General features: G+C 48.1%; 6 protein-coding genes across 6 annotated transcripts; 2 read left to right on the top strand and 4 right to left on the bottom strand.

Moving 5' to 3' along the window:
- Positions 1-564: 564 nt before the first annotated feature.
- POJ06DRAFT_256254 (uncharacterized protein) lies at positions 565-2,925 on the bottom strand. The gene is made up of 6 exons (XM_056187999.1): positions 2,319-2,925; positions 2,107-2,260; positions 1,662-2,057; positions 1,401-1,607; positions 987-1,347; positions 565-932 (listed from the first exon to the last, which is right to left on the bottom strand). Exons 1-6 carry the CDS (start codon positions 2,525-2,527, stop codon positions 769-771), a joined length of 1,491 nt encoding a protein of 496 aa, XP_056042636.1. The 5' UTR covers positions 2,528-2,925; the 3' UTR covers positions 565-768.
- POJ06DRAFT_256250 (glycoside hydrolase superfamily) lies at positions 2,909-6,262 on the top strand. Its single transcript, XM_056187998.1, has 7 exons — positions 2,909-3,812; positions 3,861-4,188; positions 4,241-4,586; positions 4,642-4,726; positions 4,780-4,975; positions 5,025-5,783; positions 5,835-6,262. Exons 1-7 carry the CDS (start codon positions 3,087-3,089, stop codon positions 6,032-6,034), a joined length of 2,640 nt encoding a protein of 879 aa, XP_056042635.1. The 5' UTR covers positions 2,909-3,086; the 3' UTR covers positions 6,035-6,262.
- Positions 6,263-8,485, bottom strand: POJ06DRAFT_256244 (X-domain of DnaJ-containing-domain-containing protein). Its single transcript, XM_056187997.1, has 8 exons — positions 8,154-8,485; positions 8,037-8,055; positions 7,900-7,974; positions 7,784-7,838; positions 7,197-7,734; positions 7,052-7,147; positions 6,641-6,994; positions 6,263-6,587 (listed from the first exon to the last, which is right to left on the bottom strand). The coding sequence occupies exons 1-8, from the start codon at positions 8,316-8,318 to the stop codon at positions 6,438-6,440; spliced, it is 1,452 nt and encodes a 483-aa protein (XP_056042634.1). The 5' UTR covers positions 8,319-8,485; the 3' UTR covers positions 6,263-6,437.
- Positions 8,486-10,238, bottom strand: POJ06DRAFT_256239 (uncharacterized protein). The gene is made up of 8 exons (XM_056187996.1): positions 10,221-10,238; positions 10,012-10,161; positions 9,877-9,953; positions 9,812-9,824; positions 9,494-9,746; positions 9,375-9,442; positions 9,148-9,316; positions 8,486-9,091 (listed from the first exon to the last, which is right to left on the bottom strand). Exons 1-8 carry the CDS (start codon positions 10,230-10,232, stop codon positions 8,964-8,966), a joined length of 870 nt encoding a protein of 289 aa, XP_056042633.1. The 5' UTR covers positions 10,233-10,238; the 3' UTR covers positions 8,486-8,963.
- A 153-nt stretch (positions 10,239-10,391) lies between these two features.
- POJ06DRAFT_269248 (increased loss of mitochondrial DNA protein 1) lies at positions 10,392-10,764 on the top strand (the record flags this gene model as incomplete). Its single annotated transcript, XM_056189362.1, has 2 exons — positions 10,392-10,526; positions 10,633-10,764. 2 exons carry the CDS (start codon positions 10,392-10,394, stop codon positions 10,762-10,764), a joined length of 267 nt encoding a protein of 88 aa, XP_056042632.1.
- A 1,490-nt stretch (positions 10,765-12,254) lies between these two features.
- POJ06DRAFT_269247 (uncharacterized protein) lies at positions 12,255-13,582 on the bottom strand (the record flags this gene model as incomplete). The annotated part of the gene is made up of 3 exons (XM_056189361.1): positions 12,255-13,135; positions 13,189-13,354; positions 13,409-13,582. 3 exons carry the CDS (start codon positions 13,580-13,582, stop codon positions 12,255-12,257), a joined length of 1,221 nt encoding a protein of 406 aa, XP_056042631.1.
- Between the last annotated feature and the right edge of the window lie 3,628 nt (positions 13,583-17,210).

The following is a 17,210-nucleotide window of genomic DNA, read 5'->3' as shown; positions in this document are numbered from 1 at the left end:
TCCTCTTTGTATCGCACATGTACTTTGGCCTGTAAATAAGTCTATCATTAGTCAATTTACTTGAGACGTACAACTTTAGCATACTCTTCTGGTTGGTGTCGACGCGCCGCTGGACGTTGGACTCCTGGACTCGTCCTTAACGTCCGAGCTTGTGTTTGGCGTCGTCGGTGACGGAAGCGCTTGCTGTGCCAATTTGTTCTTCTGCCCTGAGCGCGACTCATTGTCAACCTCTAGCACAGGATCGCTATCGAGGTGCGAAGAAACACGCGTGGTCTCTTTCTTGGTCTTTGTGCTGAGGGGACCACCGAAGAAGCTCGCTAAGGTCCTCTGCTTCTTTGCACTAGTTTGCGAGCCAACTGGTGGTGCTGAAGCTTTTACTTTCCTGGCGGACATAGTACAATAGCAGTAGTCAGACGAATCTGACAAACGGGTACTCTTCGTCCGCAGATAATGATGCTGACGAATTGCAGAGCGATTGAAACACTTGTCGGTATTCTGGACTATCCGACGCGCGCAACTGTAGGAAGGCTGGGCTCAATTTACCCTCTCGTCGCGTTGGTGCAACGCGTATCAAATTAAAATCTCTTTACCGTGGCAACGCGTCAGATTCATGCACACGTTTCGACTACATTATATTTGGAATCGCGCCAGCTTCAGATGTATCGAGCTAATTACTTTATCCACTCGTCTCTCTGCTGCTTCTATATACGAATACACAATGTACTAAAATCTATTTACAATATCTTTAAACGCGGGTTTGGCCAACTTCTAGTCCAGCTTTATGATCTGCATGTCGGCCTTGCCTAGTCTAATTATCAGCAACCTTCCATTTATTAACCAGTCCGGCTGGACCATGGCTTGGACGTCATCAACACGGGTCAGCCGAGGGCCAACGTAAACCCCGCCACTATTTACAAGTTCGCGAATGGACTCTGTAATAATAAATCAGTACTGTGCCAACCTCTGTCGAAATTTGGACCATGTACTCATTGATCTGTTTGAAGCCACTCTCTGGATCACCTTGATTAATCTCTCATTCACCACATCTATCGCTGCAAGGGCTTTAAGCTGTGAATCATTCTTAAATGCATCGATAATTTGGTCTGCGGAGTAATCAATTCCTTCCGACGGAGTCGAGTAGAGAATGCGTGATTGTACATACGCCTTCTCACCAAATCCCAGCCCATGCACAATATCAGTGACTTCCTTACCGAGAGCATGCTGCCCAATACGCAATGACGGATCTTCTCCATGCTTAGCCACGATTGCAGCTATCTCAGACAAAGGCAGAAGCGTAAGAATACGCAAGTATTTCTCAACGTCCGCGTCAGGGAGTCGTACGAAGTACTACTTCGTTAGCTATCAAACATTCAACACGTGACCTACGTACCAATGCCTACCTGATACAGGGCGAATGGACTCGTCAGTGCCGGATCCAACCACACAGCATTTCCCGCAGATTTACCGAGCTTCTCTCCCGTCGCTGTCGTCAAAAGAGGTGTAGTTACCCCGAATGTCTGAATTCGCGGCAAGCTTTGAGCGAATTGGAGCCGAGATGTTAGATCAACTCCGCTAGCAATGTTGCCATATTGGTCACTACCTCCAAACTGAAGGAATTAATACGCTCACATTACAATATCAAGAACTGTTGCAATGCTCACCTGTATCTTGCACCCGAATTTCTTATGTAAATGAAAGAAGTCATACGCCTGCAATGCTTGGTATGTGAATTCATTGTATCCAATGCCAGCCTCCGATGTAATTCGCTTTTGAACACTTTGTCTCTTTAACATCTCTTGCACACGCAAGTGCCGACCAACCATACCCATAAACTCAAGGAAGCTCATATCTTTCCACCATGTCGCGTTATTGACTATCCTCACTGGCCCGATATCAATGTATCCTTTGCTACGGGCGTACTCAATTCCATTCTTTAGCAGGCGCTCCATTTGCTGTGATATTGAAGTCTCGTTTGTATTTTTGACATCATTCTCGAGCTTTACCCTTTCTGTGTCTCTTCCTGAGGGATCACCAACTTCAACTGTTGCACCTCCAATCTACATAGTTAGAAACATCGTCTCGACTGTTAAATTCAGACATTCATACTAGACCTATCATCTCATGTCCACGAATTCCAAAATGAAGCATTCCAAGCAATGGCACCAAATTACCAACATGAAGGGATATAGCAGTAGGATCGGCGCCACAGTATACTGTAGTCTTTGTCCCGCTTTGCAGAGTTTCCAACAAGCCATCTCGGCTGATTGAGTTAGCTTTATTCTGCAACACGCCATGAAAACAAGCATAGTACCACATACTCAGTAATGTCCTTCACAAGGCCCCTCTGTATCAAGTGGTCTATCAAATTCAAAGATGGATCTGCTTCTGGGTTATTGGACGTCACGTCCGCTGCAGTCCAGTGGAATGCTGTCGAGGACGATGATGCCCATGTCCGCGATATCTTAAATCGCCACGCCTCGCGACACGACAGTCGGCACCACCCCAGTAATAAGCTCCGATGCCTCATTCAGCGTATAGCCAATCGCTATAAGGTCTAATGCCGACCACTGTACAGCTACAAGTCGGACGCATCGGATTACGAATTTTCTTCGCCAGGTAGTGCGCTCGCACAAAAACCCTAACCCCAGCACTGAGATACATCGCGAGCTCTACTCCCGGAGCCTTGTGGATATTGCGGTAGGCTGATTTACTGACCACACAGTAAGCCGCAAATACACTAGCCGTAATTCCGGCAGTGGGTTGTTCCCGGAGGCGCACGCGAGCTTATGTAGTCGAGACCTTGTGAATACCGGAGCTAAGGGTACCTATGACGTTATGACGTACCACCGAATACATCGATTAATATTGAACTCAAAACCGTGATACCCCGCTCCCAACGACGCAGACCGCCTGAATACACACCCGAATCCACAAATAAAATTAAACTAAAGCCAAAGCCGCTCACGTTATCAGAGAATTTTAGGCTTGCGATATCATCGTTAGTTGATTGGACTTGTTCGGAATATATTATTACATTATCGTCTGGCGGCACGGGATCTTTTGGTCCTTGGAATCAGCTAACTGATATGTCGGTCATACGCTCATTCTCTCTCGAGCCTCCGCTGTCGTCGGTAACATGTGCGAAGTCGAGAATCCTCGAATTTAGTGCGTATATTGCGACCTCAGCGTCTTCCGAATTATCCTCCTTTCAACTTGAACTATGGTGGAGCAGCAACAACATTGACTGGATCGCCAGTCCTTTTACTCTCAACACTCGCAATCTCCCTTTGTGTGCGTCCCCAGAGCAGTTCGAGGACGAAGAGATACATCGGTTCGTGGTCAAGTTTGTGCCTCCGTTGAATGCAGACTCCATAGAATTTACTGCTAGATATCGATTTGATAAAAATTCTGACTGGAATTGGTGTGGCCACTTTGGAAGCAATGGCCAGGTCCTGTTATATGCTGTGAAGCCACATGGTGATTATCCTTCGTTTTCGTCATTATTCAGTAACGTGTCTGAAGAGCTGGAGGAGTCAGAGCTTATGAGTGAGGTCGTCGATTCTAAGGTATATAAAGTGGTTGGTATTACCTCGCCTATAGTCGGAACCGCTGTTGGTGGTAAGACTACGTATGTGAAGTTGGGAAAGCCGCAAGAGATGCGCCAGTATTTATCACTGGTGCGCATCCAAACGTCTTGGATGGGGCCCCGGCATGGCAGGGATGTTTTCTCAATTGATAGACCGGCTTTTATGGTCCTGTTTCAGCGAAAAGATGGCTATCACGTTTGTGTTTTGCCATTGTCTAATATGAAGGTATGCAACAGCCCCGCTTATGATAGACCTGCATAACACCTGCCGTAGAATCTTCTCACGATATATATGTCATCTGATGATTCTGGAAATATATGCTTAAATGTTTTTAACGATTCATGGGAGCACCGGACACATTCAACTTTTGTGGGGGTGAGCAAGGATCCACAAAAAGCAGTCCAAGCTGCCCTCTACTCGTTACGGACTGTGATCCAATCGCTCCAGGGTGTATTGACTAGAAGCCTGATTCCTGAAGATCCTGCATTCATCGATCTCGCCAGCGATGAATGCATTGCAGTGCACCCTGCTCTAAGGGACGGCAATACCGACCCCGTCTTGGGTACCTGGTATGAGCTGTGGATGGATTTGTTCGGTTTCTGTTAGTCTAAGTCTGAATTTTCTTGATCTGTGGACACCGCTAACCCATTCAGGCACATGGAACTCAATGGGAATTGAGGTCTCTCATGATAAAGTTATGAGAGCATTGCAAGATCTGCATGACTGTGGAATTCGTGTTGGAACTGTGATTCTCGATGATGGCTGGCAGGCGACGAATGACCAGCGCCAACTGATGCAATTCGAGGCCAACGATAGGTTCCCTGGAGGTCTTAAACATACTGTCAGTACAATTAAATCTACGTTTCCGTATATTAAGCATGTAGCAGTCTGGCATGCTTTACTTGGCTACTGGAACGGTATCGCCCCTGATGGTGAATTGGGCAAGGAATATAGTTTGACTAAATGCAAAGCATATAATGATGACATATACATTGTCAGGTAGGAACTCTTTGCATTTATTGAGGTAAGATGATTAATGACAACCGGGAGATAGTGAGAAGGATGTGAACCGTTTCTATGACGACTTTTACAAGTTTTTGCACTCGTCAGGAATAACTGTAGTGAAAGCAGACGTCCAGGTATGCCGCTTGCTCTCTTGATTGGTAATGAATCGTTTATTCATCAGGTATAGATGCACATCTATGACCTGGAAGGTGATGGTATTTCTGGCACATTCATTCACAAACAGTATCAAGATGCCCTCAAACTTCATTCACTGCGCTATTTCTACCGCCGCGTGTCATATTGTATGTCAATGAGTGGACAATACTTTTATTATTCCCTCTTGCAGACATCCAGCCCAAAGCCTACGCTGCGAAATTCAGATGGTTAGTGACGTCTATTGCTTGTAGTTATGCCCTGTCTGACATTATCTAGACTTCTTTCCTAATATCCCATCTAGTCATCACTGGCATATTTACTGCAACTCCATGAACACGATTCTCACGTCGCTACTGCATGCCGTACCTGACTGGGATATGTTCATGACTAACGTTCCACCCTACTCCATGCAACATGCGGCTGCTAGATGCTTTTCAGGAGGTCCTGTCTATATCACTGATATAGCGGGTTTTCACGATATGGAGGTACTAGCTCAAATTCAAGCACAAACCATCAGAGGAAATTCTGTTGCACTAAGGCCCTCGCTCGTGGCGACCCCACTCGATCCGTACTTTGGCTTTAACCATAAGCGATTGTTATTTTTGACAAACTTCGTAGGAGGCACCGGCGGATTCAGTATGCTTGCTGCGTTTAACATTCATGAAGATGAGAATGCTACTTTCTGCGAGCCGGTCAGGAAGTCCATGCTTCCTGGCCTTGTGCCTGGCGGGGATTACATCCTACACTCATACATTACCGGATACACTGCGGAATTCACAGTTTCTGATGACTTCTCGAACGAAGATGACGATGAGGATGTGCTTATGCTCACAAAGCTGGGAAACAGCAAGTGGGACGTCTTCACTGCTGCGCCCCTTGCCACTGTCAAGACGAGATTCAGAATTCTTAAGATTGGTGCTTTAGGACTGCTGGATAACATTACCGGAGTCGCCGCGGTTGAGAGGCAAGAGGTTACCGTACCTAGTAATGGCAGAGCGGTGTTAGATGTGGATTTGAAAGCACTCGGTATTCTCGGTGGGCCAAACCGTTTGTCAGATGCAGTGTACGATTGCTAATTCATAATAGGCATTTACATGTCGGACTTGAGGTCATTCTCTAACGCGATTACTAAGTTGCTAATTACGATCCAGGGGTCTGTTGTACCCATGTCATCTGTCTCAAGTGAAGGTAATATCTTGAAAATAGATGTTACAAAAGCTTGGACGGAACTGAATTTGAGCTCGAAATGGTCAAACGAGGTGTCGTTGCGGCTTTACATTACGTAGATGATCTCGTTAATTATTATATAAGTTTCCAGGAATATTTTAGCTGTGGAATTAGCTTGGGAAGAGAATGGGATGGTATTAGGAACAGGGGGGGACGGTGTCACATCGGTTGCCGATGCTTGCTATTGAGTTTCATTTCTACGGTTATATATTGGGTTAGTAATTTAAGTATTAAGCACGGTAATAATCATCTACGAATTTCGAATCTTACTTCGGTCGAATCGTGAGACTGAAAGGCGTTTATATATCCACATAATGTTACACGAAACACAACTACAGCAAAAGGTTCAATATCAATGCAGTCGTACACTCCAACATTCGTACCCATGTAATCACATCTGACCCAAAGCCAAACGCCTTAAGAGCCAGGACAAAAAATTTGTAATGCTGCAGCGTCAAGTGGCTAACCAAATATGCCCGACTTGGTGCCGTCCGGCGTAGACGTTGGCGATTTTTCTTTCTTCTTAGACTTTTTGTTTTTCTTTTGCGCTGCCTCCGCCATGAGTTCTTCGAAAGCTCGAGCCTCCTCGTCTTCGTCCGCATTTCGTTCGGCCTGAGCGTATTAGTTGTCATCCATCCAAACATATCCAAATAACCACCACTTACAGCCTTGAAAACCCTTCCTATAGTCTCAAGAGCCTCAGCTCGAAGCATTCGCGTCCGCGGAGACACAGCCTTGTCTTCCAGGACGCGATCGCAGACATCCCTGAGAACACCCTGGATCTCGTACCGAGACCCGCTCCAAGCAGCATTAAGGATCTTGCCAAGTACCCGTCGCTCGTATTCAGCCTTGACCTCGTCCGTCCAGCTGTCACCTGCCTTCTCTTCTGCTTTGGTCATATCCTGAATTGTCGATTGTGCGTCTAAAGCACTCGATATGGTATTCCATGTGTCCTTTGCAATGGTGCCCTTCTCTTTCACTTTGTTGAAGAAGGAGTTCATACCCAAGTATTTCGAGGACTAAAGCAGAGTGTCAGACGCAGATCCTCACATGACGACAGCTCTTGATGTATCAACCTTTCTGTATGCATTACCCTTCTGGTAGTATATTGAGCCCACAGCATGTAAGATCTCGATGCCAAAGGACTCCATCTTCAGGTTTTCCCGCTCAAACTAATATAGTCAGTATTTCGATGGCCAATCACAATCTCGTTCTTGTTACCTCAGTCTTCTGATAGAATGATCTCTGAACATCCTCCGCCTGATCAGTCTCAGTGTAAACCGATAATCGCTCGACTAATTTCTTCGTCAAGTGCTGCACCCGCTCCTGTCTCGCAATCTTCCGCTCTGCCTCAAGCTTCTCTAATTCCGCACGCTGCGTGGCAGATAGCCCGTTCTTCTTCTTTTCCGGCCTTTTCTTATCCTTGTCTTTCTCAGAGACCGAACCCGCGGGCTTCTCGGGAGTGTGTTCTTCGCTAGATGGTAGAGCCAACACAGTCTTCGGTGTAGATGTTCCCGACGATGGCTCCGCAGTCGGAGCAGCAGCTGTCGCACCAGCAGAAGTCGTTGCACCAAATGTAGAATATCCCTTCGGCTTTTCTGGAGCAGTTGAGCGTGTAAATCCTGACGGCGCTTCATAAGCAGCATCGGTTGGAGGCACCTCAGTCGTCTCGGACATGACCGATGCATCTTCTTCTTCGTCCAACTGAGTAATTTCAATCGTCTTAGTAAGCTCCTTAATTAGAGAGAGCTCGCCGATACTATCACATGTTAATCAGAGCGATTCCTCGAGTGACACAAATTTCATACATATCATAGAAGGCTTCTCCACCGAAAATAGACGTAAAAAACTCGGCGGGATCATCTACTTCTCGTTAGCACCGGCTCTCGAGAAACAGCCGTGTTGTAATAAACGACTGACGTACCGAATCCGGCATCTGGCATGGCCTTATCTTTGCCAAACTGATCATATTGTTTCCGTAACTGCGGATCACTCAAAACTATCAACATTAGAACGTGGTCGACACCAACCCCGGTGCACTCGCAGCGTCAACTGATATACCTTGATACGCTTCTCCGACCTATGCCAAACCTCAGATTAGCTATCCGCTCAAGTCCACAGCAGACCAGACCGACGCCTGTCCAGTGAGGCGTACGTCCTTGTCAAACCACTACATACCTCCTGAAATTTCACATGCGCTGTCTCATCATTCGGATTTTTATCCGGATGTAATAGAATCGCCTTTTTTCTATACGCCTTCTTGATCTCCAACGCAGTTGCGTCTGGAGTGACTCCGAGACAGTCATAATACGTGGTGTCCACCACCATGGCAATTTTCGACATGTCGACGGCGGTCCTGGAATTTTGTACTTTATAGCTGTGAATGGTGTATGTTTCTAAATTATGATATAAAACCGCCCACTTGACGAACTCTCCAGAATACTTAAAATCAAGTGACGAACGCCCAGAGTCCTTAGATTGATCTGCAGTAATGTTGTTTGGATGTGGAATGGGAGTTAAGAAATTGGCCTGTTTGTTCAAGGGCAGGGTAACGATACCTTTCGCCGACCTATTGCGAACGTTTGTAAGAATATTGATCTATCACTCCTAACTCATTAACTATCAGACTAGCAGTCTATTAATGGGCTTAATAGATATCATAGTCCGTGTCTTGGTTCCGCTTGTATGGAGTCATGCTGACCGCGATCTGCGCCACACAATCAACTTGCGGTGTGGCGCGATAGCTATTACATGCCGGACATTACCTCCAATGCCAGAGTTGAGATGATGCTTCTACCGGTTATGATCCATTACCTTTTGAACGCAATAATTCAAAATAGTCTCAGCTTGTTATCTAAACGATATCACTTAGGTCCACTCAATGGTTCGATTTCGTCGAACAGCGCTTAAAAAGCAAATTCTATGCGCACAGGCCCAATCCAAAATATATAGCCAGATATATGCTACCCTTCGCAACCGACCAAAAACTTACAGCTTTGCTTTAGTATCTTTCTCATATACGACTTTGTTAACGATCGAGCCGACATTTTCGAGTTCAATCTCGACAACATCACCGTTCCGGAGCCAATACTGGGGCGTGCGACCCATGCCGACACCTATACGTTCGATTTAGGATGTAATCATAGGAATGAGCGGCGCTGCGTATACATACCGGATGGAGTGCCGGTGAAAATGACGTCGCCAGGGAGCAAGGTTGTGCCTTGGCTGAGAAACGCGATGGTCTTCGCGACGCCGAAGATCTGGTCTGACGTGTTCTCGGATTGGACTGTTTGACCGTTGATTTTAGTGGAGATGCGAAGGTTTTGGGGGTTCGTGATGATCTGCAGATAGTGATTAAGACACCCATGATCTGTCTAGATGGAGGTTGCCGGGGCCTACCTTTGAAGACACAATCGCGGGACCAAACGGCGCCCATCCGTCAAACATCTTACCGACAGACCACTGACCTAAATGCCATCAGCCGACAATATGCAGCCGACATACGCCGTCTTACATACCACCTCCCTTCTTAATCTGCCAGGCCCGCTGCGAGACATCATTGCCAACAGCATAACCAAGCACATAATCTAACGCATCAGCTTCTGAAACATTGAGCGCTTTCTTGCCGATAACAATAACGAGCTCGCACTCGTAGTCCGTCTCGTTGTCGATCTGAGCAATTTTGGGCACAGGGATGATATCTGTGGGTCCACCGATAGCAGTTATTGGCTTGAAGAACAAAACTGGGTAGGCTGGCTTAGGCATTTTGATCTAGTATCGGACGTTCGGTCAGCAAGGAGCGTCAAATAATAAAGGCTTATGTACCCAGCACGAACCTCGATTGCGTGCCTGCGACATGTTAACATCATAGACCGCAAATCTCGGACACATACCTACTTACTTTGCATAATTCAATCCTAAAAGTCTGACGGTAGGAATCTGCTCCCATGCCAACGGTGCCAACAACTTCTTTATGGCCTATACATAGCCGTCAATCACTCATTAACTCATAACCTCAAATAAGGGCTCCACGCACCTTCGTCTCACTAGTAACCTTGTACTCTCCAAAAACATCGCCTGTAATGATTTTTGCATGAGTTGCCTTGCGAGCGTCGTACGTCGACCCCGGAAGAATGGCGTCGCCGACGTAAATCTTGCCGTCGGTCGAGATAAAGCGGACTAGACGCTAGTATCTTTATCAGTATCGATTCTGACCTCCGGGCGCAGTAAATTGAGTACACTTACAGAGAAAGACATGGTTATTGCAAAGACGTCAGGAACGGCCAAGGCAAGGTGCCGTTAGCTTTTTTTGGAGCAAGTTACCCGGTCATAAGTTAAGCTGACAACGGCTCTTGACCACATGCAGTTCGCTTATTCCATTGGCACTCCAACAACGCGTGTATTTCGCAGTCCAATATGATTCTGTCATCTAAGAATATCTGCGTTTTGCACTTTACGTTTCTAAACGCGATTGTGTACAAGTTACTGACGAATCCGGCGGCGGTGTCTGGTCATGGCTTTGTCTTTATTCTGGGTCGCGCAATGAGCTTGGTAAGTACTCTTCACGTCAATGCCCGCACTTGTGATTCTTTTCCGATTCCAATCTCTGTGGCATGCTCGGCTATGTTATTATATGCCCTAATTACGCCAGCTATAGCCTGACGCGGAATTTAAAGAAGATGATCCTGCAGTTGGCGTCGTCGCCATCCTCCTTCTCTATGTCGGCATTTCAGATCTCGCGACAATCCTTGCACCGAATCCGAGGTTCCTAGAAGTAGCTGGTGCGTAAAAGCCATATTTAAACTTCTATTCCACCTTTTGCGGTTTACAATCTGTAAACCCGACGACGATGCACGTGGGGACTGCTCTATATTCTTGATGGTTTGCTAGGAGATGTATAAAGTCTAACGCCGTTGTGGGAATGTGTAGTCCCCTTTAGGTTGATGCTTGCATTTACGGTTAGCGGGTTTGCATACTTTGCGCCTGAATCTAACATCGCGATATCGAACTCTCTGGTATTCGCGCTGAGTTTTGTTGAAGTCGTGCTCCAGTTTTGGCTGTTTCTCACGTTACGAGAGGAGAGAGGTGGGCAGCCTCAACCGCAAGGTCCGCCTGAATAGCCACTGTTGCTGACTCGACTTCGGATGGTTCATGACATGGACGGACGAATGATGAAGAGCATGCATTCTTGAGAATTGTAGTTAGGCCTTCGGTGGACTCACAACAGCCACCCGGACATATCCTTGCATCACGGTCCTCGCCGTGAACAAATTGCGTTTCTAATTTTGTATATATTCAGTAAAATTTGGTAGGGCTAAAAAGTTCAGTTAAGTCAGTTAACATCTTTACAAGGGTTCAAATTTTCTGAGAGGAGCAGCTCGCACAGCATGTAGGAGAAGTCTCTGCGGAGACACTTTACAAATCGTTGCCGCGGCGATTTACAATCGCTTTCCACTGTCCGCTGATCTGTTTCGCACTGTCAGAATGTTCTCAGATTGGTGGTGAAATTCTGGAAATCGCCTTTATTGGGAACATGAGAAAGTATAGCAGCAGGCACTATCTAAGCCGGCTTCGGTCAGGAATAAAACTGATTTTGCGTGGAAAACCACTACATCTCAGGTGGTTAGGCAACCTGATCTTGTGAAGTCGACAAACAAACGCTTAATCGCTTCCGATTTGATTGTATCACAAATGCTCATCAGCGAAAATGCGAATCATATCATCCTTTCAAGTGATCTACAGGTAGCAGGGCTAAACAGCTTTCCTCTAAAAGTGGCATTTGCAAAACCCAAGAAATGAGCATTCAGCCCGAAAATGAAACAGTATGGTTGTGAGATATACAAACGTAACACCGTAATCGCTGTGTCGCATATATAGGACAATTTCTGTACCAGCCAGAGCAATTATCAAGCAAGGAAAATCAAAGTACGCAATACTTGAACATCTTCATACAAGCCGAGTCAAGACGCCAAAATGAGGGAAAATGCAAACGTAATTAAAATATCGTAACTATAGGAAAACCGCGACCGACGAACCCAAATGATGAACAACATACTTTTGTCTGACGCAAGTCAAATGTACACGTGCGGTGTATGTATGTAACGAGTGAAATATATTTGGGCGCAAGAGACTGTTTGATCTTCAGATCGAGAAGCTCGATTGGCGGCCGAACGATGAGGGACAGCGGGCAGGCACAACTGGTGGCCGGCGAAGGATGTGGGCAGGGATTCCTACTTGAGGCTTTCTACGTAGTACTCGCGGAGATTTGTGTCGTTCCTCTCAATGAGCCGAAAGGGTCCCAAGATGGCAGAGCATGCCGCTACCGTCGTCCGTCACTAGACCCTCAAGGGCTTCTGACTCTGACTTGCATTGATCGTAGTGAGCCTGATCCAGAGCTTGCGTCCGGTAATGCAGCTGGTAGGGCGGATGGCCCCAATACGCAGTCTGCGGAGAGTGACTGACCATCACGTCGAGCACCACGACCTCCGCCGGCTCGCTCGCAATCGAGATTGTCGCGTCCCAGTGGTATGGGTCAGAGGCCGACGCTGTCGGCCATGACCGACTTGCACAAGACGACAACGGACTAGGTGTAATGACGGTACCTGACTGTAAATTGAACGAGTGCGTCTGGTCTTGCGGGCTTCCGTTATAGCACCAATCAGCGCTTTCGCCCCCGGACAATGAAGAGCTGCTATATCGTTGGGCATGGCAATGGCTGCAAGAGACGTTGAAATTTGACATAACTAACGCGGGCTGCATAGGCTGGTGCGGGCTGCCCGGGGCAGTTTTGACGCCGGATGTGTTCGCGAAATTGACTTGTTCCAAGTCTCCAACTGTCGGTTCCACATGTCGGGGCCTAAGTTGACTGCTCTCGGTGATATCCTTAAGATCCGACTGGGCCCTGAATGGCTTTTGTGTGTTGTGGCAAGATTTAACTGAGTATTCTTCGCTGTCATCGTCATCCACGTCGTCATCAGATCCGTCGCTATAGCCGTATTCTAGACCGTCGGCACGGGAGTTTCTGCAATCTGCATCAGACGCGCTCGAAATGTGGTCGGCATAGTCGCTGACACAGAGGACTACAAAGCCATTGTCGTGCTCCTCCTCATAGTCCCGCCAACGGTGAGGGTGGTATGGACTGAATATTGGCTTCGCGGTTGCTGCACTACATTAGATGAAGCCCTACTGTCGAACATTCCTTGCGAAGACTTACAATCGTACACAGGACATCCGGCCGTGTCGATGAATTTCGCTAACTTCCTCAAGACTCTAGGTGTATCGTCCTTGTAGCTGAGTCGTCGAGTATAGTCGCAGACGATTCCGAGACGTGCGCAAGGGTTGCACTTCGGTTGGGCTTCGTCGCACTTGACCTTGCGATTCTAAGAAACGATATTAACGCTCAGTTTGCTGTATACGTAGAAAAGTAATCGTACTCGACAGGTCCAGCACCCGTTACGGGATCGAGGAGCTTTCTTGACGCACTTGCCAGGCGTAGTCATGGTTCCCGAGGCTGCTGAGTTGTGCCTTCGTGGTGATGGCAGAGACGCTTTCGAATTGGCGCGAGTCGGCAACACAGTGAAGCATTGGGAAGGAGCGATAGAACTCATAGTGAGACTTGGAGCAGGGTAGAGGTGAGTGAAGAAGGAAAGGACTGGCGTAAGGGCAAGATGGGCATACGCCTATAGACGGCAATTAGACTTGCTGGGGGGGGGGGGTGGGGAGGGGTTCTCAAATCGACTACAGAATAGCACTCTGGTCGTCTGCAGAAGTGGACTGTTGTGGCATATCCTCTACGGCCTAATACCAGTACGCCAGAACATGAGACAGTCAACTTCTGCGAACCCCGCTACCCTGTTATTTTTCGCGGAGTTTAGGCTTCACTAGTCCTGCACTAGCCAAGCGTCTAATGTCTACCCTCTCTTCCAGTTCTTCAGCGTTCAACTTCTAATGGCTCTCGCAATAACACTAAAAAATAATACACCACGGCGCACGCGCATATATTGGGTTGTTCTGACACGTGGCCGCACTTGTCCTGCCGCAGCGCGCGGCAACAGCACGAGGAAAGACCAGACGAATCCGAGAAAATCGCCACGGTGCAACGGCCGAGGAGCAGAGAGCGGGGTAACGGCAAGAGGATAATATTTTCCCAAAATACGACGATGACGACAAAGATTATAGTTTGCCGCCAGTAGCATTTTGGAGCAAGTCGCATTAGGTAGCAGTTCTGCCATACAGTGATATACATCAATGGGCCTGACTGAACAGATCTCAGACAGGCACAGCCTTGCGCCGCACAATGGAGATCATGTCCTAACCCATTGCGGCAGCGATCGGCCGGATTCTCCCTTGGCGCCGGATGCTCTTCGGATTTCTAGAAGCCAGCACTCGCGCGAAAGCACGTGCCTTGCTGCGAACAGTTGAGTGCGCAAAAAGTTTGGCCCTCTCCAGACAGTCGATTTTCCTTAAAAGCTAAGCGCCGCAGCCCTCGTTCTCGAACTGCACGAATACTCCCGGCAAACAGCTGTCGTCTGCTATCTATACTTGCAACGGGCGGCAAGCGGGCGGCGGCAGCTGATCTGTGGACGTGTGTCGAGGCGAGGCCGAGACTGATGGCGGGTCAGATACAGATGTCTGTTCTCTGCGTAACGCGGACAATCAATCTAGTGGGACCGCCGCTGCTCGGTCTAGCTAAAAGCCGGATTTCTAGTGAAAACCGAGTTGGACTTGTGCGGTCGACGACGTGACTGGGTCCGCTTATATATCTGTACATGTATTTACGTCGTGGACGGAACAGCACCTTGGAACATTTACAATGACCATTCATCCTGCCCGCTCTACTAGGGAAACCGTCTGCATTGTCCCGCAATGTCTCGGACCGATGTGACTGGTCCAAATGCCCCAGTCCCAATCATTAATTACCCTTGTGACTCGAGCACCTGTCAGCCAAGGCTCAAATGCCCAACAATTTCTGTCACGTGCCGATAACCTTCGCGGCACGCACAATCCCGACCCCGATAGGGTCCACGTGCCCCTAAACCCAAAGACGGAGGAATGACTAGTCCGTCGGGCTTGCCTTGTCCAAATCATCAGTACAGAATCTAATCCATGTAGCCGAAGTCGTGAACGTTCATCGTTAATCCTGCATGGACCTTCTGGGCATCTGCCGACAACCGAGCTAATGAGGACCCTCGCCTGGCAAAAGTTCGTTGCTTTTTCTTACGACATCTGTAGAATCGGGCAACACACGTCAGCACCAACTAACGAACCACGGTATGAGGGGTGGCCCCGTGGGATCACCCGCACAGTGAATTGCGTACTTGGACTCGCCACCTTGGCCAGCCGTTTCCATGCTGGCAACGACCCCACAACAATGACGCGATCCGCATCAACGGTTCCGGATCACTCTTTTGATTCTCCGAGGCGCCAGAACAGGTCCGATGAGAGCTGCGCTAACACCTGCACTCGGAAAGACAATCAGACATGCCACAAAGTGCTCGCTTTACTATTACTTGGTTGTGTGGTTCATTACTTACACCTACAGCCGCCGACATTTGTACCCTAGCCCTGAGAGCTCGCCATCTTTGGACGACTGTCGCGAAACACGAACCTTCTAGGAGTGTGGAACGCCTGTCACAGGACGACTGAAGATATGACTTCCACGAACTACACATTCTTAACAAACCACTAAATTTTGGCCATCGAAATCAGGCGGAACAATGCTAAACATGCGGCTCATTGCCTCGTCATCAGATCTACGTACTAGATTGTATAACCAACTTTGACTGCCAATATATTAACTCTTCCTGTTTCTGCGACTGAGTCGTTTATTCCCGGGACGTGTGAATCTTGAATGATGCTGATTATAATTACATGGCGTACTGTACCCGCAAACCACGAAAATTCTTAGAAACAACCGTTTCTAAGTCGGTTCGGGTGAGCCTTGCCAACCAATAGAGCCCTCTAGCCGAAAGCATAGGTTGATCTTGGTCCGACTAGGAAACCCGCTCTGGGCCATTGCACCGGAGCTTCAGACTTTCCGCCGGGACTGTGCCATTTACGCCATTCGCGTTGTCACCTGCGATGCCATATGTACTTGGCCTCTGGTCCATGGTCCACGGTCCATGATCATAACCATGACAATGACCATGCAGTGTTGTAGACCCGCACTGTTCTAGTCTGGTGGCTATTGGACTTCAGAGTTGTGCTTGCGGCGGGCATCTTTTCGCGCCAACCCTTTAGACTCGATGGCTGAGATAGCCTCTATGGGACGGACATGGTGACAGACAGAGCAGATGAGTACATGTAGTCCGGGCCAGGCTATTTTACAAAATTACAATCAGATATCCGGAAATGGCAACAGACAATCTGCCCCACAAGTGATCGACATGAGCTCGAAATTCGCCCTAAAGCACGCATTAACTGGATGTCTTTGATTCGCATGTTGAGGAAAGTCAAATTCCGCAGTAAACTAAAGTAACGTACTTAGTTTTCGCGTCGTGGTGGCGCCGTAGTAGGTAATACAATGAGTCGAGGGCCCTGCCATTGTCCGCGGTCCTGCAATCTGAGATTGATTCGCGCCTTAATGAGGAATTCTGGAGTGATATTCCCCGCGCTCAAGACCGGCGCGACCGAACAGCCAGGGCTGACTCTCGTATCCATGAGGGAGGAGCCAGGTCTGATGGCTCTCCACACTCTCGAACCACTCATGCACATCGATCAGCCTCCACTCGACCGCTCACTTGCGCGGTATTCGACCAGAGTGCCGAACCTGTATCGTGCACGACAAAGCAAACTAATTAGTGGCCGGAAGCACCACACTAGATTCCACCGCTCGCTCCAGCTACGTTGGGCACTTAGTCGACCAGACGTGCTCACAGACCATAACGGTCGCGGGTATTGCAGTATCTGCTTCTTGGAGCTTGAAGAGTTGGCCCATATGCCGATCAACATCATAACGCTTGAGTCTGACAAACTGCCACTGAGGCGATATAACTAAGCAACCATTTGGCATTTTTCGGCCCAGGGGCGAACCTGCCTGTGCCCGTCACATGTCGACGTATTCATCCCGTTCGGATCCATCGCCATTCGAGCGACCCTCCGTCCAGAAATCTGTTCCCTGAGTTCTCCCTCCGTCTCGTCTATCGCGATGACGGCCACATTCATGCCAAACCTTTGTTCTACGAGACCATACGCCGACGCTCCCGCTATTTCTCTTTACTTCGCGTCAGCGGCTGT

The sequence above is a fragment of the Lipomyces tetrasporus genome, assembly GCF_029532465.1.
Source record: "Lipomyces tetrasporus strain NRRL Y-64009 chromosome Unknown POJ06scaffold_7, whole genome shotgun sequence".
Classification (NCBI taxonomy): Eukaryota; Fungi; Ascomycota; class Lipomycetes; order Lipomycetales; family Lipomycetaceae; genus Lipomyces; species Lipomyces tetrasporus.
This window is presented reverse-complemented; position numbering and strand designations above follow the sequence as displayed.

What these genes read in the sequence shown, in the direction of transcription:
- POJ06DRAFT_256254 (XM_056187999.1), bottom strand. Translation starts at nt 2,527, where the DNA reads ATGAGGCATCGGAGCTTATTACTGGGGTGGTGCCGACTGTCGTGTCGC. An exon ending in CTTGTGAAGGACATTACTGA is followed by an intron (nt 2,261 to 2,318) that starts GTATGTGGTACT and finishes TAACTCAATCAG; the next exon opens with CCGAGATGGCTTGTTGGAAA. An exon ending in AATTCGGGTGCAAGATACAG is followed by an intron (nt 1,608 to 1,661) that starts GTGAGCATTGCA and finishes TAATTCCTTCAG; the next exon opens with TTTGGAGGTAGTGACCAATA.
- POJ06DRAFT_256250 (XM_056187998.1), top strand. Translation starts at nt 3,087, where the DNA reads ATGTCGGTCATACGCTCATTCTCTCTCGAGCCTCCGCTGTCGTCGGTA. An exon ending in GATGGATTTGTTCGGTTTCT is followed by an intron (nt 4,189 to 4,240) that starts GTTAGTCTAAGT and finishes TAACCCATTCAG; the next exon opens with GCACATGGAACTCAATGGGA. An exon ending in GAAAGCACTCGGTATTCTCG is followed by an intron (nt 5,784 to 5,834) that starts GTGGGCCAAACC and finishes AATTCATAATAG; the next exon opens with GCATTTACATGTCGGACTTG.
- POJ06DRAFT_256244 (XM_056187997.1), bottom strand. Translation starts at nt 8,318, where the DNA reads ATGTCGAAAATTGCCATGGTGGTGGACACCACGTATTATGACTGTCTC. An exon ending in CATTCTATCAGAAGACTGAG is followed by an intron (nt 7,148 to 7,196) that starts GTAACAAGAACG and finishes TGACTATATTAG; the next exon opens with TTTGAGCGGGAAAACCTGAA. An exon ending in TAGGAAGGGTTTTCAAGGCT is followed by an intron (nt 6,588 to 6,640) that starts GTAAGTGGTGGT and finishes TAATACGCTCAG; the next exon opens with GCCGAACGAAATGCGGACGA.
- POJ06DRAFT_256239 (XM_056187996.1), bottom strand. An exon ending in AGGTTACTAGTGAGACGAAG is followed by an intron (nt 9,954 to 10,011) that starts GTGCGTGGAGCC and finishes GGCTATGTATAG; the next exon opens with GCCATAAAGAAGTTGTTGGC. An exon ending in TTTCACCGGCACTCCATCCG is followed by an intron (nt 9,092 to 9,147) that starts GTATGTATACGC and finishes TCGAACGTATAG; the next exon opens with GTGTCGGCATGGGTCGCACG.